Genomic DNA, 24550 nt, shown 5'->3' on the forward strand with positions numbered 1-24550 from the left:
AGCAGCCAAGCATGGCCTTCTTCCCAGCACAGATGACCTTAGGGGAGCAAAAGTGGTGCTTTTCATTACAGAAGTCCTGGAGACCCTGCCATAAAGAAGAGAGAGAAATTCATTTCTGGAAGAAGATAGAAAGATACAAGAACTCCTTGGTCACAGTAGACAGAATCTCCTACTCAAACTGCATTATCCAACTATGAATCTCCAAATCTCTCTGGGACTCCAGCAGATAAAAGCAATCGTATCTGTAATTTATATGCTTGTTGTGTAATGGACAAATTAAAACCTACAAAGTGCAAGTAATGGCAGAACTAGCTGAGGCTGACAGTGAGAGTGGAGAACAAGAGCCAAGCAGTGAACTGTGCTGGGATAGTAACTGCTTGAAGCTGACACAGTGCAGATTCACTGAGACACTTCAGCAGAAAGTGCAACTAAAACCAAGCCCCTGAAAGCTCGTGGCTGGCAGAAAAGCTTTGCCTGCAGCATCAGCAGCTACCACAACTGCACAGCACAGAGCAACCACCAACCTGGGGTAAGTTATTACCCAAGTGTTACTGCTCAGGTTTTACAGCAGCTTCAAAAGCAGTTATCTTACGCTATCTGCGACAAACAAGGCCAGATGAGCTAATCTAGCTTCCTAGTTAGTTGCTGACCTCCTGGTTGCCTGTCATACAACATTTCCTCCCTAGAATCACCCCAAACCAACACATTTTAATTTGGGGGGAAAACGCAAAACTCTTTGTTATGTTTTACTCAAACCCAGCCTGTCCTTTACAGGGAAAGCTTTATTCTGCCTGCTTCCAGAGAAAGAAATACCAGCTCTGCAGAACAACAGCATCACATTAGCTCTCTGGAAGCATGACTCTCACATGCAGCTTCCTAAACAGTAGAACAGTTTTCTTTAAGGAGCCTGAGGGAATGAGGAATTAAAGATGGGGAGGCACTGACTAGAGGCCTTCACTTTGAAAAGGGGAGAGTACTGCAGCCTGATTGATGGTCTCACATCAACAGAAGGCAAACACAGTCACCCAGACTCTATATTCACATTTTGACTGTCATCCCTTATGGTACAAAGAACATGACTTTAAAAGCCCAGAAAGACAAAAGATAGAAATAGTCTTTTTGAATAGCAAGCTAGTACAAATTACTAGCTTGAAATACTATTAAAGTGTTACAATTTCTCTATTACCTTACCAATAACTGTAAGTATCAGGAACAAAACAGGGAAATCATCCTACCCCATTTCCTTTAAGTACTCTGAATGGCCACACCTGGCCTTTGCTTTGAACCAATCCTTGCCAGCAAACCTCTATTTAAAAGGTCAGTGCTGAGGGCTATTTTCTGCTCTGATAAAGTTGCTGGCTTATGCACTTTGTGGTCTCCTTCTGTATGTGGTAAATAGTGTTGCTTTTGAGGTTTCCTTTGGGGTTTATTAGAATGTGGAGGGGTCTTGTCATTTGTTTGTGGGTTTTGAGGTTTGTTTTGTACCTCTGTTCTTAGAAAGTGTCTGTGTGTGGTTGGATAGCAACTGCTTTTTTGTTGATAAATTAGTTATAGTACTGAGTTTATAATCTGAAAAGGGTGAAGCACTTTGGGCTATGTGAAAGACCTGGTTTCACCTGAGTGCTTTTGTGATCTAGTGTCAGGATAAGGCAAGGAAAGCCTGGTGATAGCTTGTGCCAAAGACACTAAGTGGAGTCAACAGGAAGTCTGAGTGCAAAGTATTACAGACCCTTAGCAATGAGACAAGCCTTGTGCCTGCAAAAACTGTGTTGTGATGCTTCTGCTGCAGCTTTGGTGTTCAGGGATTTCCACTGGGTTAAGCACTTTGCTCAATGGGTGTCTGTATTCTTTTTCTCCCCCCCCATCTTGTTCTCTGGTTAGTTCACCTTTCCCCCATCTTCATGCTAACAGACTGGAAATGATCTTATTTGCATCATCTGCTTGTTCTTAGACATCAATTATGAACTTTTAAAGACTAGTTCTCTCTTTGTTAGTTTTTTTATGCATTCCTTCCCTTGCTCTCCCTTCTGCCTATGCTGTACACATGCTCATTGCTGTAACTCACCCCTGCTCTCCACCTCTTCCACAGCATCAGAGCTATGCTGGCATCGGGCCATCTAGCACTCCAGATGGCTGGCACTTGCTGCTTCTGCCACAGCTGAGGTAATGAGCTCATTATTCCAGAAACAAATCCAATGCTATTTACTACAGGGAATAGTTATACTACAATGAGTTATTGCCTGCTTCATTTCTGAAGGATGTATTCCCTGCTAGTGAAGACATCTTTCTTTAGCATCACTCAGAATCTACTCCAGGACTTCCTGAGGCATGGAGCAGGCTGATTTCTAATGAAGGTGTAGTAGCACCTTTCCTCCTTGCTGGTGTTGGTCTGGTGATGACTGTTGCTTTATGGGACTGCTTGTCCCTAGTTTTATCTTCCCCGTGGCTGTTTCTTCTAGCTGGTGTGCAGAACATAAAGGAGCCAGAAGCTCTTTAGCCAGCCTGTGTGATGCAGCCTCTCCCAGCTTGTGAGTAAAGTAATGGTATTTACTTATATTGTTTGCTTTAGAAATCTTATTTCCTGGGCTTCAGTGCATGTCATGGTTTTGCTCCCAGATCCTGTTGTATACCTTCTGGGTACTTTGAAAACATCAGAAGCTTTACAACAGAGCAGCCAAAGCAAGAAAGATTTTGCTTCTGCTGTGGCTGAAACTGGTTTGGGAAAAACTTTTCTTATCCTGGAACCAGTTCTTATGGGTGGGGAAGTGAGTGGGAGCATGTGGGAAGGTCAGTGCATGGGACTGTGTGTGGGGAGAGTCTAGAGAATGGTGCCACTTCTGGGATGTCTCTGTTCAGCTGGATTGTGGCTACACCAGAGGAGGGTTTTGGCAGGGAGTAGCAAAGTTGGAAGTGTGATGGATAATTGCTTTGCCCAGGAGATGGAGAAGAGGGACTACAGCTTGTGAGACATCATATGTGCTTGTCCAGCTCCATAGCAGAAACATGGGTATACCACCTTCTACATCATGTAGGTAGTGAGCTAGCATCCCTCCTTGTCACAGCATGGGCTCACTCCTGCTCTGAGACCCACATGGCCTAACACAGCCCCTGCTCTGTAACAGATCCAATGTGCACAGCGACACATCTGACATCCACAGCCTACTAAGTCCTGCAGTGGATTAGAAATGTATTTATAGAAGCTGAGATGAATATTAATAAGCACTTCCTCTCAGAAGTCTAAATGTCTCCTAAAATGACTAGCTTTTCAGCCAACAGAAATGAACATAAAGCTACTGCTCATCTGTCCTAGGTGAGGGGTGGAAAGCAGCTCTCCAGCACAGGTCCTAGCTGAAAGCACCAGCTTCATCAGTGAGCTCCATCACCTGGTTCAGTGAATGGAACCTCTTGTCTCCTACCCTACTACTAACTAGGTAGATGCTGCTGTAGTCTCCTCCCTCACTAGACAGCTCACTTGTATCTCCTTTAATGAGTCCAAAATGGACACTTCAAGTAGTCCTTCCATGTATGTTTGTCCTGGTAGTTATCACCCTGTGTAGGGATAGTTTTCATTCTTTCATCCCTTCTCAAGACAGCTCATGTTGATGAAGTATGTGCCTGGGTTTAGGGTTTGTTCAGCTGCTGGGAAGACTGAGCAATCTTCACTGTTTCAGGTCTAAATTCTCCCCTCTGTAAATGCAGACACACAGGCTCAAGAATAGACTGGGCTCTACTTTGAACAGATAACTTCTCATGTGCTCTGCGTAGGCCAGGCTCGTAAGGCAGGGTCAGCAAACTGGCCTCTTCCTCAGTGCAGAGCTGAGCTATTGACAGAAACATGGGTGAAAAGCCCATGGGTTGTGGCTTGTCTGAATCTGTGCTTTAGCTTCAGTCCTTGGGGTTCTGACATGTCCCTGGCATCCTGGTCTTGTGGCTGTGGGCATGTACTGCTCCTTCAAAAGAGGCAGCACATTAACTGTGCAGGGAATATCAGACTTACCTAACAGCCTTTGAAAATGCAGGACTCTGAATGCTTAAAGCAAGATTGAAAATGTTTTCTGCCTGTAAACCCTAACCACCTAATACCATAAGTTGTTGAAGGAAGAGGGAGATATGCCTGAACACCAATTCACAGCATAAAGTACTTCTAGAGTGAGCCAAAAGGGAATGCTGGGCATGGGGACTTAGAGAAGATGGGCTGTGTGCCTGTGGTTTTATGCTGCCTGAAATGCCAATGTGTATGAATTCAAAGCTGTGCTTTGGATGGTGTTGCTCAAACGAAACTACTTGCCTCTAGTCTTCAGCTAAGGGTGTGGAAGTAAAAAGGGAGATTCTGACTCTAAGTCACAGCAATCGGTGACCACATGCATGTGGTGGGAACTTCCTATGAGAAGCTAGTAAGAATTTATGGGATGAGTTAAAGGCTATCAAAATAGGAGTACCATTTAGATGTCTCCACTGCAGAGTGGTTGGCTAGGGCCTAAGCCACCCAGATAGATATGCTCTTTGGTGCCTGAACTCCATCAAAGATGTGATTGTAACAACAGAGAGCTCCTCTGCTCCTCTTGCTGCTTTGCTGAGGCCGGGGAGCGGCTGCTTGACTGCCTACGCTGCTGCTCAAAGAGCTGCTACAAACAAACTCCATTGGGTTGCCATCTGCTGGCATTGCCTCTAACTGCTTCCTACCGGGGGTGGAGAAAAGGACACCTACAAAAGGGGATCAAGCAAGCTCCAAGGTAAAGTCCCCGATAACTTCAAGTGATTTACAAGTCCTTCAACCAATTGTCTATGCTGGCTTAGCAGACCCTGCGTTAAAGGGGAGAAAGCTGTGTTGTCACGTAGAGAGCCTGTTCCTAGTCTGTTCTAATTTGAAATGGTTTCTTACGATCATCACCCAATGGGCCACATGAAACAAAACAATAATTAGCTTCTGCAAAGCCTTCATTTGGTCTGACTTGAATCAAGGAAGTCGCATTACAGCTAATGTTTCGGTGCAATATTGACTAAGCTAAAATGCCATCTCTGGAGCTTGTTTTCCCTAGAAATAGTTCATATGATAAGCTAGGACAGCTTAAGCAAGGGCAATTCTGCTTTTGATCTTGTAAGGCAAAACCTAGAGTATGGCTGTGCTCCTTTTCCACTTTAGGGATGGGAAATCCCAATGTGCAAACTGAAAGGTGTGTGTACAGATCTACGTGCATCACTACCAAGAAGCAGTGGTCCAGACCTGACTGGCCAGTCAAAATTGAGGGAAGCTCAAAGCTCATGGGCTCAGGTGAGCTTGTGGAGATAGAGTTTGCTTTGTTGCTAGGCTCTTGGAAGAGTGTGCTTAGTCTGTTGTGGTGGGTTGACCTTGGCTGGATGCTGGGTGACCACCAAGCTGCTCTATCACTCCCTTCGGCTGGATGGGGTGGGGGGTAAAGGAGGGTGGAGAAGAATATGGTGAAAGGCTTGTGGGTTGAGATCAGGACAGGGAGATCACTCACAAGTTACCATCATGGGCAAAACAGACTTGATTTGGGGAAATTAGTTTAATTTATTGCCAATTAAATTGGAGTAGGATAATGGAAAATAAACCCAAATTTTAAAACACCTTCCTCCTCCCTGGCCTCAGCTTCACTCCTGATTTCTCTCTGCACCTTCTCCCCAAGTGGTGCAGGGGAATGGGGAATGGGGGTTGTGCTCAGTTCATCACGGCTTGTCTCTGCTGCTCCTTTGTCTTTACACTCTTCCCCTGCTCCAGTGTGGGCTCTCTTCTATGGGAGACAGTCCTCCAGGAACTTCTCCAATGTGCATCCTTCCCACAGGCTGCAGTTCTTCATGAACTGCTCTGGTATGGGTCCTCCATGGGGCCATGTCCTGCCAGGAGCCTGCTCCAGCAGTTCCCATGGGGTCACAACCTCCTTTGGGTATCCCCTTGCTCTGGCATGGGGTCCTCCCTGGGCTGCAGGGGGATATCTGCCTCACCATGGACCTCCCTGGGCTGCCAGGGCACAGTCTGCCTCACCATGTCTTCATGCCAAGAGGGTGGAAAGAGAGGTGACTAATTTCTTGCCATAGAAGCTTGTAGAAAAGATGGACTACTCTTACTACAAGTCCTTCCTTGAGATCTCTTGAGCCACAGCTGCAGCAGTGCTGCTACTAAAGCATGGTGACCGCTTGTCGTCCCCAAGTGTCCTTCCTCTCATTTCTAGAGACCCAAGAGCACTGTCGTGAGCAGCAGTCACTCAACGCAGCAGCCCCCGACCAGCGATCGCTGTTTCCACTCCTGCTGCTCAGTTTTACCACAGGGTGGCATCGTTGTTGTCTGACAGACACGCATGGCCCGAGGAAGGGGCACACAGCTTGAATGAGGTCCTTGCAGTGTGACTGCTGGCCAGCACATGAGCTCGCATGGGCACTCTGCAGGTCTGTGCCCTTTGTGCACGGAACTGGTGCATCATCTGTGCCTGTCACATCTGCCAACCTCACAGCGAGCCAACACGCACTGGTGTTACTGCATCTATGGGAGCGGTGTGTGTGATGTGGATTGTGATGAGCACTGCAGGAGGTACAGCTAGACCTCTCTCTGCACATCTCCCTTTCACACATCAATGGAAGAAGCAAAGAAGGAGGCCTAAAGTGGGTAACCCGATGTGGAGGGAGGGAAAAGTGCCATAAAGAAAAGAACAAGATCTCTGGCATGACCAGCCTGGAGATGACTGAGCTTCTGTGGGCTAAAAGTGAGACAATCTCTGCCTTTCACAGTTCACTTTCAGGGTTATGTCTACAGGCTCAGCCCACAAACTGGAGGTTTGGGCCAGCAGTGCTGAGGGCTGGATCATTGCAGGGTGACCACAATGAAACAAGTCATGACCATGCCCAGGGGACATGCAAAGGCGATTCACACTGTGGTGTGGGCATTGAATTCATCGTGAGTAAGAGGTATTTGAGCAGAATGCTCTCTGTGCTTTCAAGGTTAATAAATGTAAGGATGGAACTGAAAATATTTCTTGGGTTGCCTAGTGAGTGGGATCACCTAATCCAGCAAGCAGTTTGGATTTCTAATTGGAAACAGAATAAAACTAACTTGGAGCAGCAAAGCACTTCGTGGGTACAAAGAGCAAACAATGGCCTGTTAGTATTTATGGCTGAACCCTGTTTCTGTAGTGGGGCTGCAGTCAGCTGGGCTGCCTTTCTCTGGAGGTTAGAATAAAGCAGGATAAGGATACAAGTAGTGGCAATTATGATAATACATCATTATCCTGTGGTATAAAGGTGGGATGGTGACATTCTGCAGGGACTTAACAATGTGCACTCTGCACTGGGGCTGAAGCCACTGCTGCAGAAGGACCCTCCCCTTTGCAGTTATGTGATGCTGATGGAGGAGAGGACTGTGGTTATAGTCCCCAGGGTCCTTGGGAAAGCCAGTCTGCTGCTGATGCCCTTTTCTTGCAGCTTACTGGGGTTGAACCCGGTTTTGGTTTTGCACTACAACAGCATTTCATCAGTTGATTTTCTGACCTGAGCCACTTGCCCCTGTGCATCCCATGTTCAGACCATCCTCAACTTGACAGTGAGGGGAAAGCAGGTCCCCTTTAGACACCCAACAATAAGTGGGTCTGGGGCTCGTTTCTCTGGAGTTTGAGGTCACAGGAAACACTTGTATTTCCTTGTGCTTGCAAGTAGCTGCCTTTTGGCTTCTGCTTTGTGGTGACCAATAACTGCTTAGAATTGAATCTAAAATGGAAACCTGCTTTATCTGATGCCTGGCCTCCTACTAGTCTTGCTCAGTTTCAGTGGTTACATAGCTGCTATTGGGTAGCCCTTATGAGAGGTCATTGAATCAGAAGTGTAGTTGACAGCACCTTCAGATGAGACCAGAAGTTTCTCCTAGTGCTTGATCCAACTTTTGGATACTAGCCCTGATGTTCTGGTATGATTCTTATTCTCCTATTCAATTACACTGTATTTCACAAAGTTTTCCAGGCTGGGAATTTCATCTAATGAGGAAGAAAAAATAATCTGTGGGCAGTGTGTAGTAACTTTTTACCTTGGGAGGGTTTCCTAATGAAGAGAACCAGCATAATCTGAAGATTAAATAGCGTCAGAAGCATCACTGGAGTTTCTGGTGTCACTGCTAGCCCAATAGCTCCCATATCATCTAGTACTCCTCTGGGATGTTGAACAATGACCTAGGTTTCAGCAAGCTGCAAATCTTCAACAGGAAAAGGGACATTAATGGAGCAGGAGGATGCCTCTTGATGATCACACTGTAGACAAGGAGGAGAACTTCTGCCTGAAGCCATCTCTCACTTGTCAGTACCACTCTGCATGGAGGGAACAGGGGAAGAGCTGCAGAAGTTCAGATCAGAGTTTCAGTGCTTGAAATAGAGTTATTTAGAAGGCGGAGTGTCTTGCAGTGTTTCCATGCTGTAACCTTAGAGCTAAAACATACACGTAGCTCTGTGTAGGTTCTCAGGAGGTTTCCAAAATCCCTGAAGAGACATCAATAACTGCTAGGGACAGGGCTTTGCATGTCAGCATGTGTTTGGAACCTGCTTCCTTCCCATGCTCGCAGTGCTCAAGAATGACCAGTACTAGAAACAAACAGGCTATTGCTGGCTGCTGCGTGCAAGAGCCAGCTTTTCAAAGCCTGCTAGTAATTCTGGGAGAAGAAGAATTAGGTTTGGTTTGGTTTAGTTTGCAGTGTGGGCTGTGGTTGCTGGAGAAAGGGAGCTGAAGGTGAGTGCTGACCTGGTATGTTATAATGGGTTTTATTGTTGTTCTATTCTGCCTGACTGCGATGAGTCTGCATCTTTCTGGAGCGAGTGTCTGCAGCTCCCTGAACGAGGAATCTCAGTTCATTGATTTTAAACAATGGTCTTTCCTGTGTTCTAGTTTGTACAAGACTTCGAGTAGGTAAGTTTGTCTTTTAATGTAGCTAAATGAGGTTTTTTATTGCTGTATCTACCTTTAAATTTCAATACAGATGCAAAGCAATGATAGCAATGGTTTATTATGGGTATGAAGAACAGGAGCAAATAGCTAAATGGTATCTACAGCCATGAAAATCCACCATTTATCCTTGTTCTCTGTGAATTCTTAGGATAAACCAGATAGGGAACATCCCCTGAAAACAAAAACCCACCAGCACAAAAACACTGTCCCCACTTCACTCTCTTCTTTCCTGGAGAGTGTAAAAACCTTTGTGCTGCCTCTATCTCTGGCCTGTTTCTGCTGGTAGAAGGAGGTGAGCAAGCTGAATGACAATTATTCCTACTATGTAGCTGACGGCTCAAAGCTGAGCTCAGCTGGAATCTGCACTCTAAGTAGTGATTACTCATCTCCTGCCAGGGGACAGGTTTCCTTAGAGCCTTCCAGCACCCGTGCTCTGCTGCCACGTGCCAGATGTGTTGGCACAGAGACAGGCTGGGCCAGAGCCTGAGCCTCCCACCAGTGAGGGTCTGTGCTCCAAAGATGGTGTGAGCCTGAATCTAGACTAGCAATGTGCTGGGTGCAGGGGCCTCACAAATGCTTGTAACATTGAAGTGCAAAATGAGGCTGAGATGGGCTGTAAGAACTCCAGGTTGGTGTAATTTGCCCTCTTGTGGCCTCTAGTCTTTGTCCTATATTATGCTGAATATCAGAGCTTGAAACCTCTTAATGTCTTCTAAGGCTGCTGGAGGCATCTTTCTGTCTTCCATTTAAAATGCTAGTTCTGTAGATCACCTACATTCACTATTTGATAATGAGAAGGTATTTGCTTAGGACACTTACATGGCTAACCCTGCAGGCTGTTGGGCTTGGTCTGGGATGACATGGACTTGAGTGTACCGAGTGGGAATCTCTTATGGAAAACAACTTCTGGAATGGTCTGTTGTTGTCATTTCTAAGTTTATAAGATGGGCTGTTTGGGTATCTTTTATACATGCTCCCCCAGTGTCACCCGACTTCACTGTCACTGCCTTCAGAGTGACAGAGAGGATCTATATTTGAAAGGAAATATCCTGCATTTCCAACTTGAATGTGACATGATCCCCTATGATGGGCTTTGATGGGATTTTCCTTTCCATCACTTAATATTCCATCAGAAAAGTCCTTCAAACCAATGATACATTCAGCAGGCACTTTGAGAGGCTGGCAATCATAGTAAGTCAATTAAAGTTACTGTATCAAATGAAATATCAAGGTGTTTAAATTCTTGCTCATGAGTGTCCTCACTACTATGATACAGCCCATGGGCAACCTCAGAGAAAGGAGGCATCTGGATTTCATGTGGTTCCGTTTGCCATGACCTTGGCTGGGGCTTGCAGACCATACATCATATCATTTGGTCAGCACAAATGTACTGACAACCTCTGTGAGGTTCCACATGTCCCCCAGGGCACAGGCAATGCATGTGGCAGATGTTTCCATGGCTTTCTGCAAGCTTTGCAGATTGCTGCCACTGAACTGCCACCAGGATTTGGCTTGTGGAGCTCCCTGGGTCTGGCAGGATTCACTCAACATATCATGGGCTGTGTAGTGGGCTGGGGGTGCCTCATTTTCTGCTATCAGGGAGTTTGCTTTCAGCTGGGAAAGATTTACTCATTGTGCTGATTTACTTGTAGTAGGGAGCCAGAAGAAATCCAGTGCAAGAGGTATTTTCTTTTGGGTGACTGCTGTGCATTTTAATGTGGTTTTTTTTGTATCTGGGTGTGTTGGGAATGTCTTGAGTGTGTTCATCAAATAACTCATTACGAGCTACATTGTTTCCAGGCACTTACAAAGGGTTTATTAGCACAGGAAGCTGCCTTTTCACTTGCAGCTTGCTTTCTGCTGGTCCCCAGAGGATGGAAAGGCCTCTCTCTCCCAAATTTCAGCAGAAGCTTATCTGAAGCTCAAGTTATCTGCTGAGATTGAGGGTGTCTGCCAAGGGTGTGAGACTGCAGCACAAATGCACTGACTCAGCACAGCCTCTGGGGTCTGGAGGAGCGGCAGCACCCAGAGGTGCTGGTGCTGTTGGAGCACAGGTGAGGAACCCCATGTGGGGCAGCTGCTGGAGGTGGCCTTGGAGCCCAGCTTCTGCCTCCATCCTCTCCTCCTTCCCCAGACTGACACCTTTGTCCCTGCTGCTTCCTGGGGTTTCCAGTGATTCAGGCTGTAGAAGGATTTAGCCTTCTGACTTCAAGGTCTGAACAGCCTCTGCAGGTGGTTACAAGGCTCAGAGTGGTGGAACTATGCTATGAAAGTATTCCTCCACCCTTCTCTCCCCATGGCTGAGCTGACTTTGGCTCACTAGCACCGGTATTTAAAAGACTTTCATATGTGTGTGGTCCCTGTAAAAATAAATCTCCAAAGGAAACAAATGTTATGTGGTGAAAGTCTGCCAAGTCCCTGTTGCTTATTAGCTCATAGTATTATGTAGGAGAGACTTAACTCTATAGTCTGATATGATATCTATGTTGAAGATTCAAATTCAAAGCCTGTTGCTCTGTAGGGCCAAGATTGAGCCATTGGCATTATGGGCTCTCATTTTGAGTGCCTCCACACATTTGTCAGAGCCCTGGAATAGGAATTTGTCATTTTGGAAGGTTTTGGTGTGTAAGTTCACAGCAAGCAAAGCTTTGAAAGCAGTGATCAGGGATGACACTTCCAAAGCAGTCCAGAAGAACAGAGGTTAAAATAAGGAATGTAATTAAACATCTGCATCTAAATAGACTGACTTGAAAATGTTGATCCAAGACTTCCTTCAAAAGCTCTGATCACTTCATGTGTATTTTTCCAGGATCCTCATCTGTGGTGCAGCCAGACCTCGGCCACTTCCCACCCTAACTTACATCCTGATCAGAGAAAAATGCTGTGCTATCAGATGTGCGATCTTTTGTACAAGTCAGGGTGATGTATAACAAGGCAACTGGGCATTGACATAGAATACTTCAGACTACAACTCCTAATGAGGCTAGAAACTAGAGTTTCTAGGTGTATGTGAAGAAGTTAGAACAAAGCAGACACAACATCCCTTTTACCTGCACTCTGTCCTTTAACAAAGTATCACAGTTGCTCAGCAATTACAATAAACATGTCTTTATACAGATTTAGTTACACAGGCAATAGTCTAAAGTGTTTCCTGGCGGAAAGATGACTCACCTGATTTTAAGCAGATAATTTAATCTGAAGAGCTAAATTTATCTTTCCTTTTTAGCTAGATGAAATTATTGATGAGAAGAAGAATTTTCCTTCCAATTCTGAATCACTCATGCTGCCTGAAATGGTTCAGGTTATGGTGTCTCAGAGGGTGAGCCTCTTCTGATGTAAATAAGTTCTGACTAGCATTAATGCCTTAAGGCCAATGAAGAAGCTCTTGTATCCGACCAACAGAACTGAAGTCAGGAGCAGGCCCTTCATTCATCACGAAAGAGCTGTTTATTTTGATGCCTTATTGCATAGCCGATGTCTGTAGTATGAGGTGATCCTGTTCTCATTTGAAGAGAAGCAAATGTGGTGTGATTCCACTGAGAACATGTGAAATCAACCTGGCTCCGGGGTTCTTCACCTCTGATGCTCTGGCTGCTTGTCTCAATGGCAGGGTTAAAGGAGGGCAACTGTACTGAAGGTGATTTAAGCACCTTTTAGGAATAACTTGAGGTTTTTCTCAAGATGAAGGTTACCATCATTGGCTATAGAAACCTTATCTTTCAGTCAGGGACAAATACCTGGTGTCTTGCTGGAGTAATTCTGCTTTTTAAAGGAAGTGCACATGCTCCATAAAAGCTTCTGGCAGTGTCCTGAGCAGACATGTCCATGTAGACATGTCAAGAACCATCTGTTATGCTATTGGAGACTCTTTGCTGTCCTCAGAACTCTGAGGATAGGGACTCTGATACAAGTCAAACTTGGGAGGTGAACGTGTTGTACAATTTCACTGACTGCATGAGTTTACATCCTCCTGTAAATCTGTATTTACAGCAGTATTGTGCTATAGAGAAGAATTGTTAATCCTGGACAGATTAAGCACATGGTGATGAATTGGTGATGGTGATGGATTTGAAATGGGATCTGATGGGAAGGAGAAGGCTCAAAGTTCCATCTACCTCTTGCATCTGCATCCAGAGACCTACCCAGATATGCCCTGGAGAGCCCAAACCCTGCTTTTCCCTGGGGTCCTCTCAAGTGCTAATTCTTGAGGAAGGAGAGCAGATTTGGGGGGGGTCCTCTGTAGTGATCCCACCAAGCACACAAGGGAGCAGCCAACAGCTTTAGTGGAGGATGCACAGGAGCCTTTGAATAAAAGGATGGTTTCAGAGAATAAGAAACTGAACAAATGACATGTGTTGCAGGCAAATAAAGATGAGCTGTTAGTGGGTTTGTGTCAGTGTTGCCTGGACTATCATGTACTGGGCAGACAAAGCTGGAATAAATACTAACTGAATGTGATACTGCTGGGATGTGCCAAGATGACAACATCTGATGTTTTCATTCAAAACAGGCACAGTGTTGTTAGGAAAGGTTTCCTTCCTATGGGATGTCCCTCCCATTTCCAAATCCTGGTCTTCTCTAAAAGCACCAAGTGGGGTTAGTGGTGCTGTTCTCCAAGCTGCAGGATAGGAATCTCCATCCAGAAAGCAGGTGAAAGAATTTGTAGTCAAAGTGAAAGAGCCTGGTATCATTTTGTAACAGCTGAGTTGTCCTGCAGTGGAACTGGAAAATAAACTTCTCTTAGTTTGGGATATGAGCCAGGCTGAATCTGTTGGGTTAATCTTGTGTTGAATGACTCTGTCCTGAGCCCCTTGGGATTCAAATGAACTGGGATTGAGAGCTCTGGCTTTGGCTTGTGTCCAGTGTTAACGGAGAAAAATTATTCAGGGGTACCTCATGAAGTGAATTCTCCCTTTCTGCTGGCCAGGGTAAACATGGTTGCTGTGTGAAACCAGTACAGGAGCAGGACTATGCCCAGTTTCACTGGTCAACTTTGTTCTAGTTGCTTTCCTAATGCACAGGACTCTGGTGCTAGCATTGCAGCACACTGCAGGGTTGTAGCCATGACCTCCCGGTACTGGTAATCCTATAATGCTGGTGCATCACTCCAATGACCCCTTTATTTTAGTGGGGCCAGAGCCATTCTTAGTGAAACTAGAGCCAGGGGGAAATTTGCATCCTTCAGAACAGCACCCCAAAACCTGTCCCTTTAAGCTGGTTACCCTGTTATGTTCGCATCTGTTAACACACCCAGAGCTGGTGTGAACACACCCTTTTTTCCCCTCAAATACAGAGAATACAACCACCACAAAACTGGTGATGAGAGTAAAAACCGCTAAGGCAAAGTTACCGCGGAGGGATGGAACAAGGCACTAGGACCTAGGAGGCGTCTCATCCACCCTGGCAGGAATTTCTTGCTTGGAGCTCAGACAACAAAGGCAGAGTGAGCCTGGTTTTCTTTCTCTCAGCATCTCCACCCTGCACGCTGAAAACCGGTGAGTAGAGCTTTTTTAAGCGACTTGCATGCAGGAAAGTAACAGATGTCAGCCAGAACGGGGGAATCTGCCTCTTAGTACCTTACAGCATCTGCAGTTCCTTTTAAAACCGAACCCCTGCATCCTCTGATTCATTCCCGAAGTTGCTTGGATGTTTCATTGTTCAGTGCATGACACCGGGCTGAATCTGCCCCGACTGCAGGCATGGGGAGAATGTTCCCAACTTAGGGTTTCTGTGCAGATCCCCTCATTGTCATCTTCTGCTTTACTGCAGACTGGGGACAAGGATTTTTCTTGCACCGGTCATGCTGACATTGTAAAAATAGAGGGAAGAAGCTTCGTTCTGGCAAATGTAAGGGGTGGGGAAGAGATAGCAACAGCTTTTCCTGGATTTATACCTGGCTGCCAAGTGCTGTTTTAAATCCGCTTTCTGCTCTGTGTTAACATGCAAGCAACATACGTGAGCTGCATGTTCCTGGCTGTGCTGGGGGAGTGGAAGGGTCTTTCTGTTGCAGGGTTGGGGGTTCCTCTCCCTTTTGTGTTGGGGTTTGGTGCAGGAGGAAGGTTGTTCATGAGCATAAAGTGGAGACTGCACAGACATTCCTGCTTGTTGGGTGTCAGCTCAAGTCTCAGCTTTTCTGTGCTGGGGCTGGGAGCCCCCCGTGCTCAGAACAATGAAAGGTGAGGAGCAGGGGCGGCGTGCCCCTTGGGCAGCGGCACTTCCAGCAATTAAATCACTTAAGGCTGGAAGGGGGGTGGAAATAGCCCCTTTATTTTCTCCTCCTCATTAAACGGGAGCAGAAATGCAATTCAGAGGAGGCTCAGGCTGAAAGGAGCTTACCAAAGCTTCATTTCAATGACAGATTTTTCTTTGCAGTCATTTCTTAGAGATGTAGGCTGGTCCTGGGGATTGATTGATGGGCTAGGAGGGGGCTGCGGATAGGGGGAAGGGTGGGCTGGATCTCATTGCTTACCCTTATTGAACAGGCTGTCACAAAGAAACTGCTTATTCCCCTGTGACCATTCTTTCATAAATGCCAGTTTATTCTAATGTTAAACATTCAGATGCTCTGGTTCCTTCCGTGATTCGACAGATTGAAGGGCTGACTTACTGGGATCTCCTTGTTTTCTGTTGCCAAAGGAAACCTCACAGGGCTCAGAGGTTTAATTCATTGCCAACTGGTGTTTGGATGAGGGGTTTGGGGGCTGAGCTGTGATTGCCATGTATCCCTCTGGCCCCAAGTCCCCATTTACTGCACTTTGAAAACTCCCAGGTGCAGGAGCACACAGCTCTCTAGGAACGTGCTCCCTGCCCCCAGGAGTTGGATCCCTTTCAGAATGTGAGGACCCCTCCTACCCGTAGTCCCCAGAATCAATACCTCAGCCAGGGGAGGGGGAGCTTCCTGAATGCATCTGTCCTGCTCCAGACACAGCTCTTTGCCTTAGTGGTGTTTTTCTCTCTGGATCGTGGCTCTGCTTGGCTCTAACCTGTCCCTTCACACTCCTTCTCTCCCCATCTCCTTCCTGCTCAGCTTCAGATCTTTAGGGTTCACCAAACTATGGAACTTGATTTTGGACACTTTGACGAAAGAGACAAGGCGTCCAGAAACATGCGAGGCTCACGTATGAATGGGCTGCCCAGCCCCACTCACAGTGCTCACTGTAGCTTCTACAGAACCAGGACCTTACAGGCACTGAGTAACGAGAAGAAAGCCAAGAAGGTGCGTTTCTATCGCAACGGGGACCGCTACTTCAAGGGGATTGTATATGCCGTGTCCTCTGACCGCTTCCGAAGTTTCGATGCTCTCCTGGCTGACCTCACCCGGTCCCTGTCCGACAACATTAACCTGCCTCAGGGAGTCCGTTACATTTACACCATCGATGGCTCGCGGAAGATCGGGAGCATGGATGAGCTGGAGGAAGGTAATTGGCATCGCGGGCTGGTGCAGCGAGGAGGCGGGGTGGGAAGGGGGCTGCACCACTCGGGGCTGCTGCTAAGGTCACGTTTCCTCAGGTGCTTGGGGATTTCTGCCCCTCTGAGGTGAATCTGCGCATTCCCCTTCCCTCTGGAGAGGTGCAGCAGAGGGTGGCAGTGCAGGGGCTGACACCTTTGGGGTGTCCCCAGCATGCTCGCTCGGGTGCAGGCACAGGGGTGTGTCTGACTCTTGGCTAGACACGGCTGCGTCCATGGCTCGGGGGCTGTCTGAGGGTGCCCCCACCTCTGTCTGGGCTGGGGGAGGAATGTGTGTCCCAGATGGATCCAGGGAATGGCTGGGGAGCGATGTGGGTTTCCCACTGGGGTGGATGGGCATGAATGGAAAAGCAAAGGGTGCTGGGGGATTCGTGTAGTGTGTGTGTAATGGGGGTGGGAAGGATTTATGCACGTTGTGTATAGGGGTGTATTGAGGGGTTTGTGCACTGTGTGTGTGTGTTGGGGTGTGGCCAGGGCTGTGCAGGGACTTCAGTGTGTGTGTAGTGGGGTGCTAGGGTGCATGCAGTGTGTGTGGTGGATGTGTGGAACGTGGGGTGTGAGGGATTTTAGTCTTTGGGGAGTGTGTGTGGGGTGTGTCGCAATGTGTTGAGGGGGAGTTAATGAAAGGTGTGTGTATGCAGAAGGGTGTTTTGGGTGGGTTGCACTTGGTGAAATTTGGGGGTTTATACATGTGTGGAGGAAGGTGTAAGAAGGGTTAATTGCAGAGGAGGTTTTGGGATTCCTTATTCCTTGAGGGGGTTCAAGCACAGGGTTTGGTTTGGGTTTGTGCTCAGGGAGCGTGTGGAGGTGTGCTGGCTGTGTGTGTGGAAGGGGTGTGCTGGCTGTGTGTGTGGAAGGGGTGTGCTGGCTGTGTGTGTGGAAGGGGGTGAGCTGGCTGTGTGTGTGGAAGGGGGTGTGCTGGCTGTGTGTGTGGAAGGGGGTGTGCTGGCTGTGTGTGTGGAAGGGGGTGTGCTGGCTGTGTGTGTGGAAGGGGGTGTGCTGGCTGTGTGTGTGGAAGGGGGTGTGCTGGCTGTGTGTGTGGAAGGGGGTGTGCTGGCTGTGTGTGTGGAAGGGGGTGTGCTGGCTGTGTGTGTGGAAGGGGGTGTGCTGGCTGTGTGTGTGGAAGGGGGTGTGCTGGCTGTGTGTGTGGAAGGGGGTGTGCTGGCTGTGTGTGTGGAAGGGGGTGTGCTGGCTGTGTGTGTGGAGAGGGTGTTGGGAGTTCATGTGCTATGTCTGAATACCGTTCACGCAGCCTGTATGAAGGGAGGTGTACTGAGCTGTGCAGATGGGGAGTGTGTAAGGGGGTGTATTGGGGAGTGTTTCTGCAGGGGCTGGGGGTGGGCAGGGTGGGTTGCTGTGGTAGGTCTGGGGTGAGTGTGGGAAGGCATCCCCCGTGCGGCAGGTCTGAGTGTGCAGGGGATGCTCAGGGCAGGGCTGAGTCTACCCCTGTGTCTAGAGAGGGTGTCAGTGTGCCCGCTCCCCTGAGGGTTGCTTGGACTGCGGGATGAAGGATGAGTCAAAAATCAATCCTACATGGCCAAGGCACGGCTGTGGGGAAGCGATGCTGGTGGCGCAGCCAAACTGGGGTGCACAGAGGACACCCGCAGCCACCCTGCTTTTCCCTTCCCTGAGCAACCCATTCTTTGTTGGGAGCTGGAATATCCTGATTATCTGTTGCAAGAAGGGAGTTGTTCTTCCCTGTTCCTTGATGTTTTCCTCCAAGCAGATGACCTGGCTGATTTGGTAACGACACAAATTCCTCAAGGCTTTTGCTTGTAGTAAAAGACAATGGATGTATGTGAGCCACTGAACTGCAGGGGCATCCTCAGCACTGAGTCATTGTGTGACCTTGACTAAAGCATCTCTCCCTACAATTCCGTATCTGTCAAATGGGATACTCATTTCCCCAAAATACTTTGTGAGGACAAGCGCACAGAATAAATATTGGTTTCCATAGAGCAGTTCTACCGGGAGGAAATTGCTGCCTTTCAGAGTGCTGATATAGCCCTGCTGGAGTTATTCTCAGCCCAGTTACAGCTGTCAAACGGAGGTGTGGCCTCCTTCATTTCAGAGATTCTGCCAGATTTCATTCTGATCTCTTCATATGGCCACAGCCTTTCTCTCAGTCCTGTTTGGCCCAGGTTTCACATGAATCCACAGCAGAAAATGCAGTTCTTTATTCTCTTTTTATACTCTTCCTCCATTTATGCTCTTCCTGGTTTTTTTTTTTGCCAGTGAAGTTAAACCTTTAGTTGTTACACCTGCTTTACACCGGTTTTGGTGCAGGTCAGAAGGTACCTAGTTCTTGAAATGTTTTTTACTGGTTAAGGCACAGGCAGGAGATGCTGGCATTTGGGTTCTGGCTTTGTTCTGCCAAAATGGTATCTGGAAACAGCACTGAAGAAGTGGCACTAAAAGGAAAATAGGATTGTCTGTGTGGCTGTGTCCTCAGCAGAGCGTCAGTGAGGAAAACAATCTGAGCCGAGTGAAAACAAAGGAATGCAGTGTTTGAAAGCGCAAAAGCAGATCTGCTTGTTGTTATCGACAGCTTAGTGATACCAATATTCCCATATTTCTCGGGATGATCTGTTGCAGAAAAGCAATCTGGGAAATACATGACTTTTGATTTCTAATACCGTGGTTGTACCCAACCTTGTGGTAAACTCTGCTGTTAGCTTGGGTGTGTGTAACTGTGCACTGGGTACATACATGGAACAACAGGACTTCAGAGTAATCGTGCTGTGACATACAAGAACAGTGCATACACAAACAGTGTGTGCTTCCCATGTAAATTAGCTTTCTGCCTGGAGACTGAGCATAACTAAAGCAATTCTAGTGCCTGTAATGTGGCTAATATTGTAATATCCAATAAACAAGTAGAACCTGGGAAAAGAAGTCACCAGAGAGGCTCATCTCAGTATGACTGCAGAAGCTGTAGTGTTTCACATGGATCCCTCCTAACTGCCTGTTGGGATGTGCTTCTTGGTCCTTTCCTGTACTGGACCCTAAGGCCTCACATTTCGGAAGCCCACCGGGACTCTGTCACACGGGTTCTTTTAGCTGCCTGCTAAGTTCTTCCTCCCCTGGCACTGGCTGCTTTCCCCACTCTGCCTCCTGTACCAGAGAGCTCTCCATGTCCACATCTCCCAATGACCTTCTCTCAAAATTCACTTGTCTGGTCATTTTTTTTCTCCCTGCTTTCACTCCACATGGCCATCTTCCATCACTGTAGTCAATGTCTTAATCTTGACTTCCTATTTCCAGCATTCAGTTTTCATGTATTTGTAAATAATGCACATGCAGCCATTGATTTGGGCTGTATTCTTCCTGAATCTATAGGTTGGTTTAATGCAGTGCACCACATTACTGCACTGTTACAGCTGATCCTGACTACAGGTAAATTGCTGGCAGCATCTCCCACTTGCGTACTCCCTTGGCTGAGGCAGGAGTGGACGCTGGGCCCAAGTGCCACTGTCTATCATGGTTGGTTTAGTCACTCTGGAAAAGAGCACCAGGTGATCTTTATTCCTTTCATATTATAATTTGTTCTAGTGACCAAGGCTTTAGGAAGTTGATATAGGAAGCTGCCTTTAGAGATTATTGGTGAGTCACTGTTGTAACAGTTAATTCTGTGCTGTGTACTGTGAGAAAACTTGAATATGAATGATACTAAAAAAGCTCATGTGCCATCTTTTCCAGCCTTGCTCAAGCTGACAGAAGAGCAGCTCACATTGTCACCCCAGTTTATACTAAAACCTAGTTGCTTTTGACATCTGCACAGGGTGGCTTGTTCCTTGGTTCCTTTGAGCCTCTCTTATTCTTGCAGACCCATTGTGATGGGATGGCAGATTCTCCCTGTCTCGGCTCTGACTGCTCTTTTTCCTGAAAGGGAGGGCTGGGTAAAGGTGGAAGTGGATGTTATGCATTCATTTCCACAGCAAAGATAGCTTAAGAAATGCTGTTCTTGGCCATATCATTCCAAAGTCAGGTTGCAATCTGCTGTCTCAATTGTCCCACAAATGAGCTCTTTTTAGTCCACTCCATCATTTTGCTGCTTTCCCATGTGGCCCCACTAGCAGTTGCTTGACAGTGAGGTGCAAACTGAGAGTGAGGGAAAGGCACAAGGCAGAGTCCTGGCTGCTGAAGCTATTGCAGCCCTGGGTTAACCTCAGTGCTGGTGGAGACTGGATTGCTTCCTCTGGAGGGAGGGACTGACACTTCCACAGAAGCCAAATTTTCCCCACTTGTAAAGATTAGACATTTGTCACAATGTATTTAGAGGTGCTGACCAAATGGGGCATCCTACTGTGCAAGGCACCATTTAAATGTAGAGGAAGAGAGAGCTCCTGCCCAAGGAGATTATGGTGTGAACATGTCAAGGTGGAAGAAAGTGTTGAGGAACTAAGATGCATCTTTCAGGTTTTTTATTATAAGCAGACTTAGGACCAGCTTCTAGCCAGTGGCTGATTTCATGTGGAAATAAACCCACCAAATACAAATACAGCATTGATTAGGCATGGTCAGTAAAGGCAGAAACGCAGACATAGATTAAAACTAGAACTTGAGAGGCTCAACATTTAGTTGAAGCTGGAGAGCTCCTCCCTTCTGAGCTCCTGGTTTACCCAGGCTGTCAGGCAGGACACAGCCCCCCTTGTGCTGTGGTCAGAGGGCCCATCCAAGGGTGGGTTTATGCCCTTGTCCTGTGCTGGGCTACTTGTCTGAAATTTGCTCTTGCCTCAGATTAAACACTAGAAAAAGCTGAATAGGATTTTGTTTTGCTCAATGGGGTTTCATTAGAAATATTCTCGGGCTGGGTGAGATGTTCCAGAAAGTGTTTCCAAGCTTTTTGTATCCTGTCATGCCCTGGGGAATCTTTTCCAAAAGCTTGTCCAGGAGTGTTTCAAGTGCCCGTAGGAGGGACTCCACCCTGGAGCTGCTCAGAGCCTGGCGTGTGCTGGGACTGAGGGGTTCATAGGAAGTGTATTGAAATCCCCACCCAGTGCGTGCGTGTTCCAGTTTGCCTGGAAAACTGGAATTCACGTAGTCCAGCACTGAAGTCTTGGGAACCTGTGGCATTGTTTCCTATGGCTATTTTCCTGGCAGCTTGGCTAATTGCATCCTATATAATAAAATTTATCCTTGTGGTTCCGTTTCATTTGCTTGCTCCTCCTGGCTGTTGCACCAGGACTGGTGTGGTCCCAGGAATTCTTTCTGGGCATGATGTGGTTTTGAAGGTGATTTCTGACCGTGCATTTGTTTCACTTAACAGAACAAGAGGTGCTTCTCTCTCATGGAAGAGCTCCCTGTCAAAGAGCCAAAGGAAGAAGGCTCTTCCAGAGTTCATTTTGCCATGGTGGAGTAGGTCTTGAGGCAGAGAAAGATCCTTTTTAATGCATAAAGCATCAGGAAGTTCATGCATTTGAAACTAAAAGCCTACTTTAACACCGTATGCAATGAACTCTGCAAAGTGTTAAGTCCATTTAATTCCTATTGAAGTCATGGTAAACCCCATGAAACACAAAAGCTGGGCACAGTAGCACAATCTCAACTTTGCAAGAGCAGAGCTAACAACCAAAATAACTGGCTGCAGCCCACAGAGGCTGTTTTTGGAATAACTGTTAGCAGTGACACTTTGGAAATGGCCCCAATCCAGCTTTCCCGGTTTTCCTCACAAGACTTCTGCCTGCAGTTCGTTCTACTTGGAAACTTGCTGGGGCATGCTGAGGAAGGATAACTCTTCCTGAAAGCACAGCCTGTCATTTGTAGTATTGTCACAAGGAGCTGCTGTAAGAGGGTTGAGAGATTAGTGCTCATCTTGAGCTTAGAGTTCCTCTAAGAAACCTTCTCTAAGGCAAACCTTATCCTTGCTGAGATCATCCCTTCTTTAGGGGCTGAGTAATCACCTTGTGCTTCTATCAAACTGGTAGCACATTACTGTGTAATGCACTTGTAGCCAGAGTAACTCAGTGTGTTAGAAGCCATGGCTTCAAATGGCAGATATGTTCATCAGGACTTAAGGTCTACAGTCAGTTCATCTATTGCTAAGGGCAGGATAGAAAGCATAAATAAATGCCTTGGCTGGTTTGGTGGCACGATAGCAGTTGTGCCACCTCTGGAGCATGCTGGCATGATGACAAGTGCACATCACACTGCAGGGCTTTGATTTCACTGTGCAGGAAGGGCATCTTGCACTGACCTGGCACTGTGCTGTCCTTAGCACGTTGGTGTCATGCCCATGTTCAGCAGCAGACTGGATCTTGTCAGGAGGATGCTTCCACTCCTGCAGAACTTTCCCACCCCCAATGAATGAATGTGTTTCTCTGGGGCTCCCATTTGGGGTTTTGTTTGGCAGCAATGACAGGGCTGTTCCTCATACCTTCTCAGGGCTTGTATTTGGATTTCTGCACATATACACAGCTGCTTGCTCTCTGAAGATGTGTTCCTGGAAATATTTGGGCATGGATTTATGCTTAGGGCTGGGGAGCAATATACTGCTTGGAGTGGTTTCTTTTGCTTTTGACAAAATCTCATATCCTCCCCTTCCTTCTGTTATGTTGTGCACATCTTCTGCAGCCATGCTATCTACCACTTATATTTCTTTGACTGGCCCAGTTGTGCACCTTGACTTCCTATTATAGGCTTAACATAGATGGATGTAGCAGAGAAACCAAGAAACTACTCCTCTGTCTGTGGCAGCACTATTCCCCATAAGATTTCTCTCTCTTGGGATCTTCTGGCCACAGAACCTGTGTTCAAAGCTGGCAAGTTCACAAGTCCTCAGCCCATATTTGCCCAATCCTGCTACCACCTCCTGGTAAGGTTTGGGTAACACTCAGCTGTGGGAAGTGAAATAGCACATATTCCCGGCTGGCAAATGGCAAAAGGGATGTGCCTCACTGAGGAACTTGAATAATAATTTTACTGCTATTTAAGGGCCATAAACTGATTTGGGAAGACATCAGCTGAAGAGGTTTTTAAATTCAGTTAAAACTTTGGGTTACATCTTTAGGTCAGGGAAGAAGGAAAGAAAAGCTCCTCTTCCCTGGAGCTCTGCTGCTGTAACTGCAGAAATGATGCTGGAAGAGCTGCTCTTCTGAACTGCTCTTCTGAAGTGTCACTCCCAGCAAACTTCTCTCTGGTTTTAGAATTCAGTAAGATATTTGCAGGCGTTTGGTTTAACTGAAACCAAGTGAGAAAGGGCAGATTACATTTGCCACTTGTGACTGTCAGTGTAATTTCAAAGGTCAGTGTGTATATATATGTGTGTATATATATATGCACAACTACCTAATGCCACATTTGTGAAATCAAAGCCTAGGAGAAGAGTATTGCCTAAATGCCACTATTGCCTTCAGTGTATGCTCTTGTAAATACACTAGACAGATATGGTGTGCAGTGAAGAATTTCAAACGATTCAACTGGAACTAAGAGTAATAGTGCTCTATCAAACAGACCAATAATCTCTACTGTTTACTTTAAAACATGGAATTTATTAATGGAAAATATGCTCTTAGACCTCCCATGTTTATAGAACACAGCACAAATATATACTTGCTTTCATTGTGGTGTCTTCAAACCCAAAGCACTACATAAACACAGATGAAAGTCAGGCCTTGCAACACTTCAGTGGCAGATATTGCTACTTCTGCTTCAGGTAGGGAAGCAGAGGTGCGGGATGGGTCAGAAGCTTTCACAGGGAGGCCTGGGCAGGGGTGAGGAGTATTCCAATCACTTATTCCTAGTATGGCATTTCAACATAGAAATCCCTTTTCTCAAAGGCTAATGCTACAGCTCTGTTGAGCATGCTTCTAAAGGCTCTGCCACCCAGGGGTTATGGGCTTGGGAGGGCTCATGTTCTTAGGGGGGCTAATTCCCTGCGAGCATTTCAAACTCCCCTTGCTGCACTTCACACAGTCGTGAAACTGGAAAGGAGCGTGGGCTCCCTCTGCACTGGGTGTTGCTTGGCTGAAACAGATGAATAAACCACAACGTATCACTTATTAATCAGAAAGACTTAAAGTATTCAGTGCTTCTGGAAACCAATATCTCCAATGGGAATTCTTTATAATGTATGGTACTCCGTGGGGGATCTTTATGCTTCTATTGAGTCAGAGTCAAGAAATGTAAGAAATCAAGGACCTTCAGC

At 46.7% G+C, this 24550-nt stretch overlaps 1 protein-coding gene across 6 annotated transcripts in view; it reads left to right on the forward strand.

Moving 5' to 3' along the window:
• The first annotated feature begins 2269 nt into the window (after positions 1-2269).
• The window catches only part of DCX (doublecortin), a 91034-nt gene continuing 68753 nt past the window's right edge, over positions 2270-24550 (forward strand). For 4 of the 6 annotated variants that reach the window (XM_030497037.1, XM_030497041.1, XM_030497042.1 and 1 more), the window contains exons 1-2: positions 14195-14432; positions 15965-16355. In XM_030497037.1, coding sequence (XP_030352897.1) covers positions 15992-16355 — 364 coding nt within the window. In that variant the 5' untranslated portion in view covers positions 14195-14432; positions 15965-15991. Of the gene's footprint in view, positions 2529-14194; positions 14433-15430; positions 16356-24550 lie in introns of those variants that run through there. The other 2 variants (XM_030497038.1, XM_030497040.1) reach the window with 2 other exon arrangements.

This window comes from Strigops habroptila, chromosome 9 (genome assembly GCF_004027225.2).
Source record: "Strigops habroptila isolate Jane chromosome 9, bStrHab1.2.pri, whole genome shotgun sequence".
Classification (NCBI taxonomy): Eukaryota; Metazoa; Chordata; class Aves; order Psittaciformes; family Psittacidae; genus Strigops; species Strigops habroptila.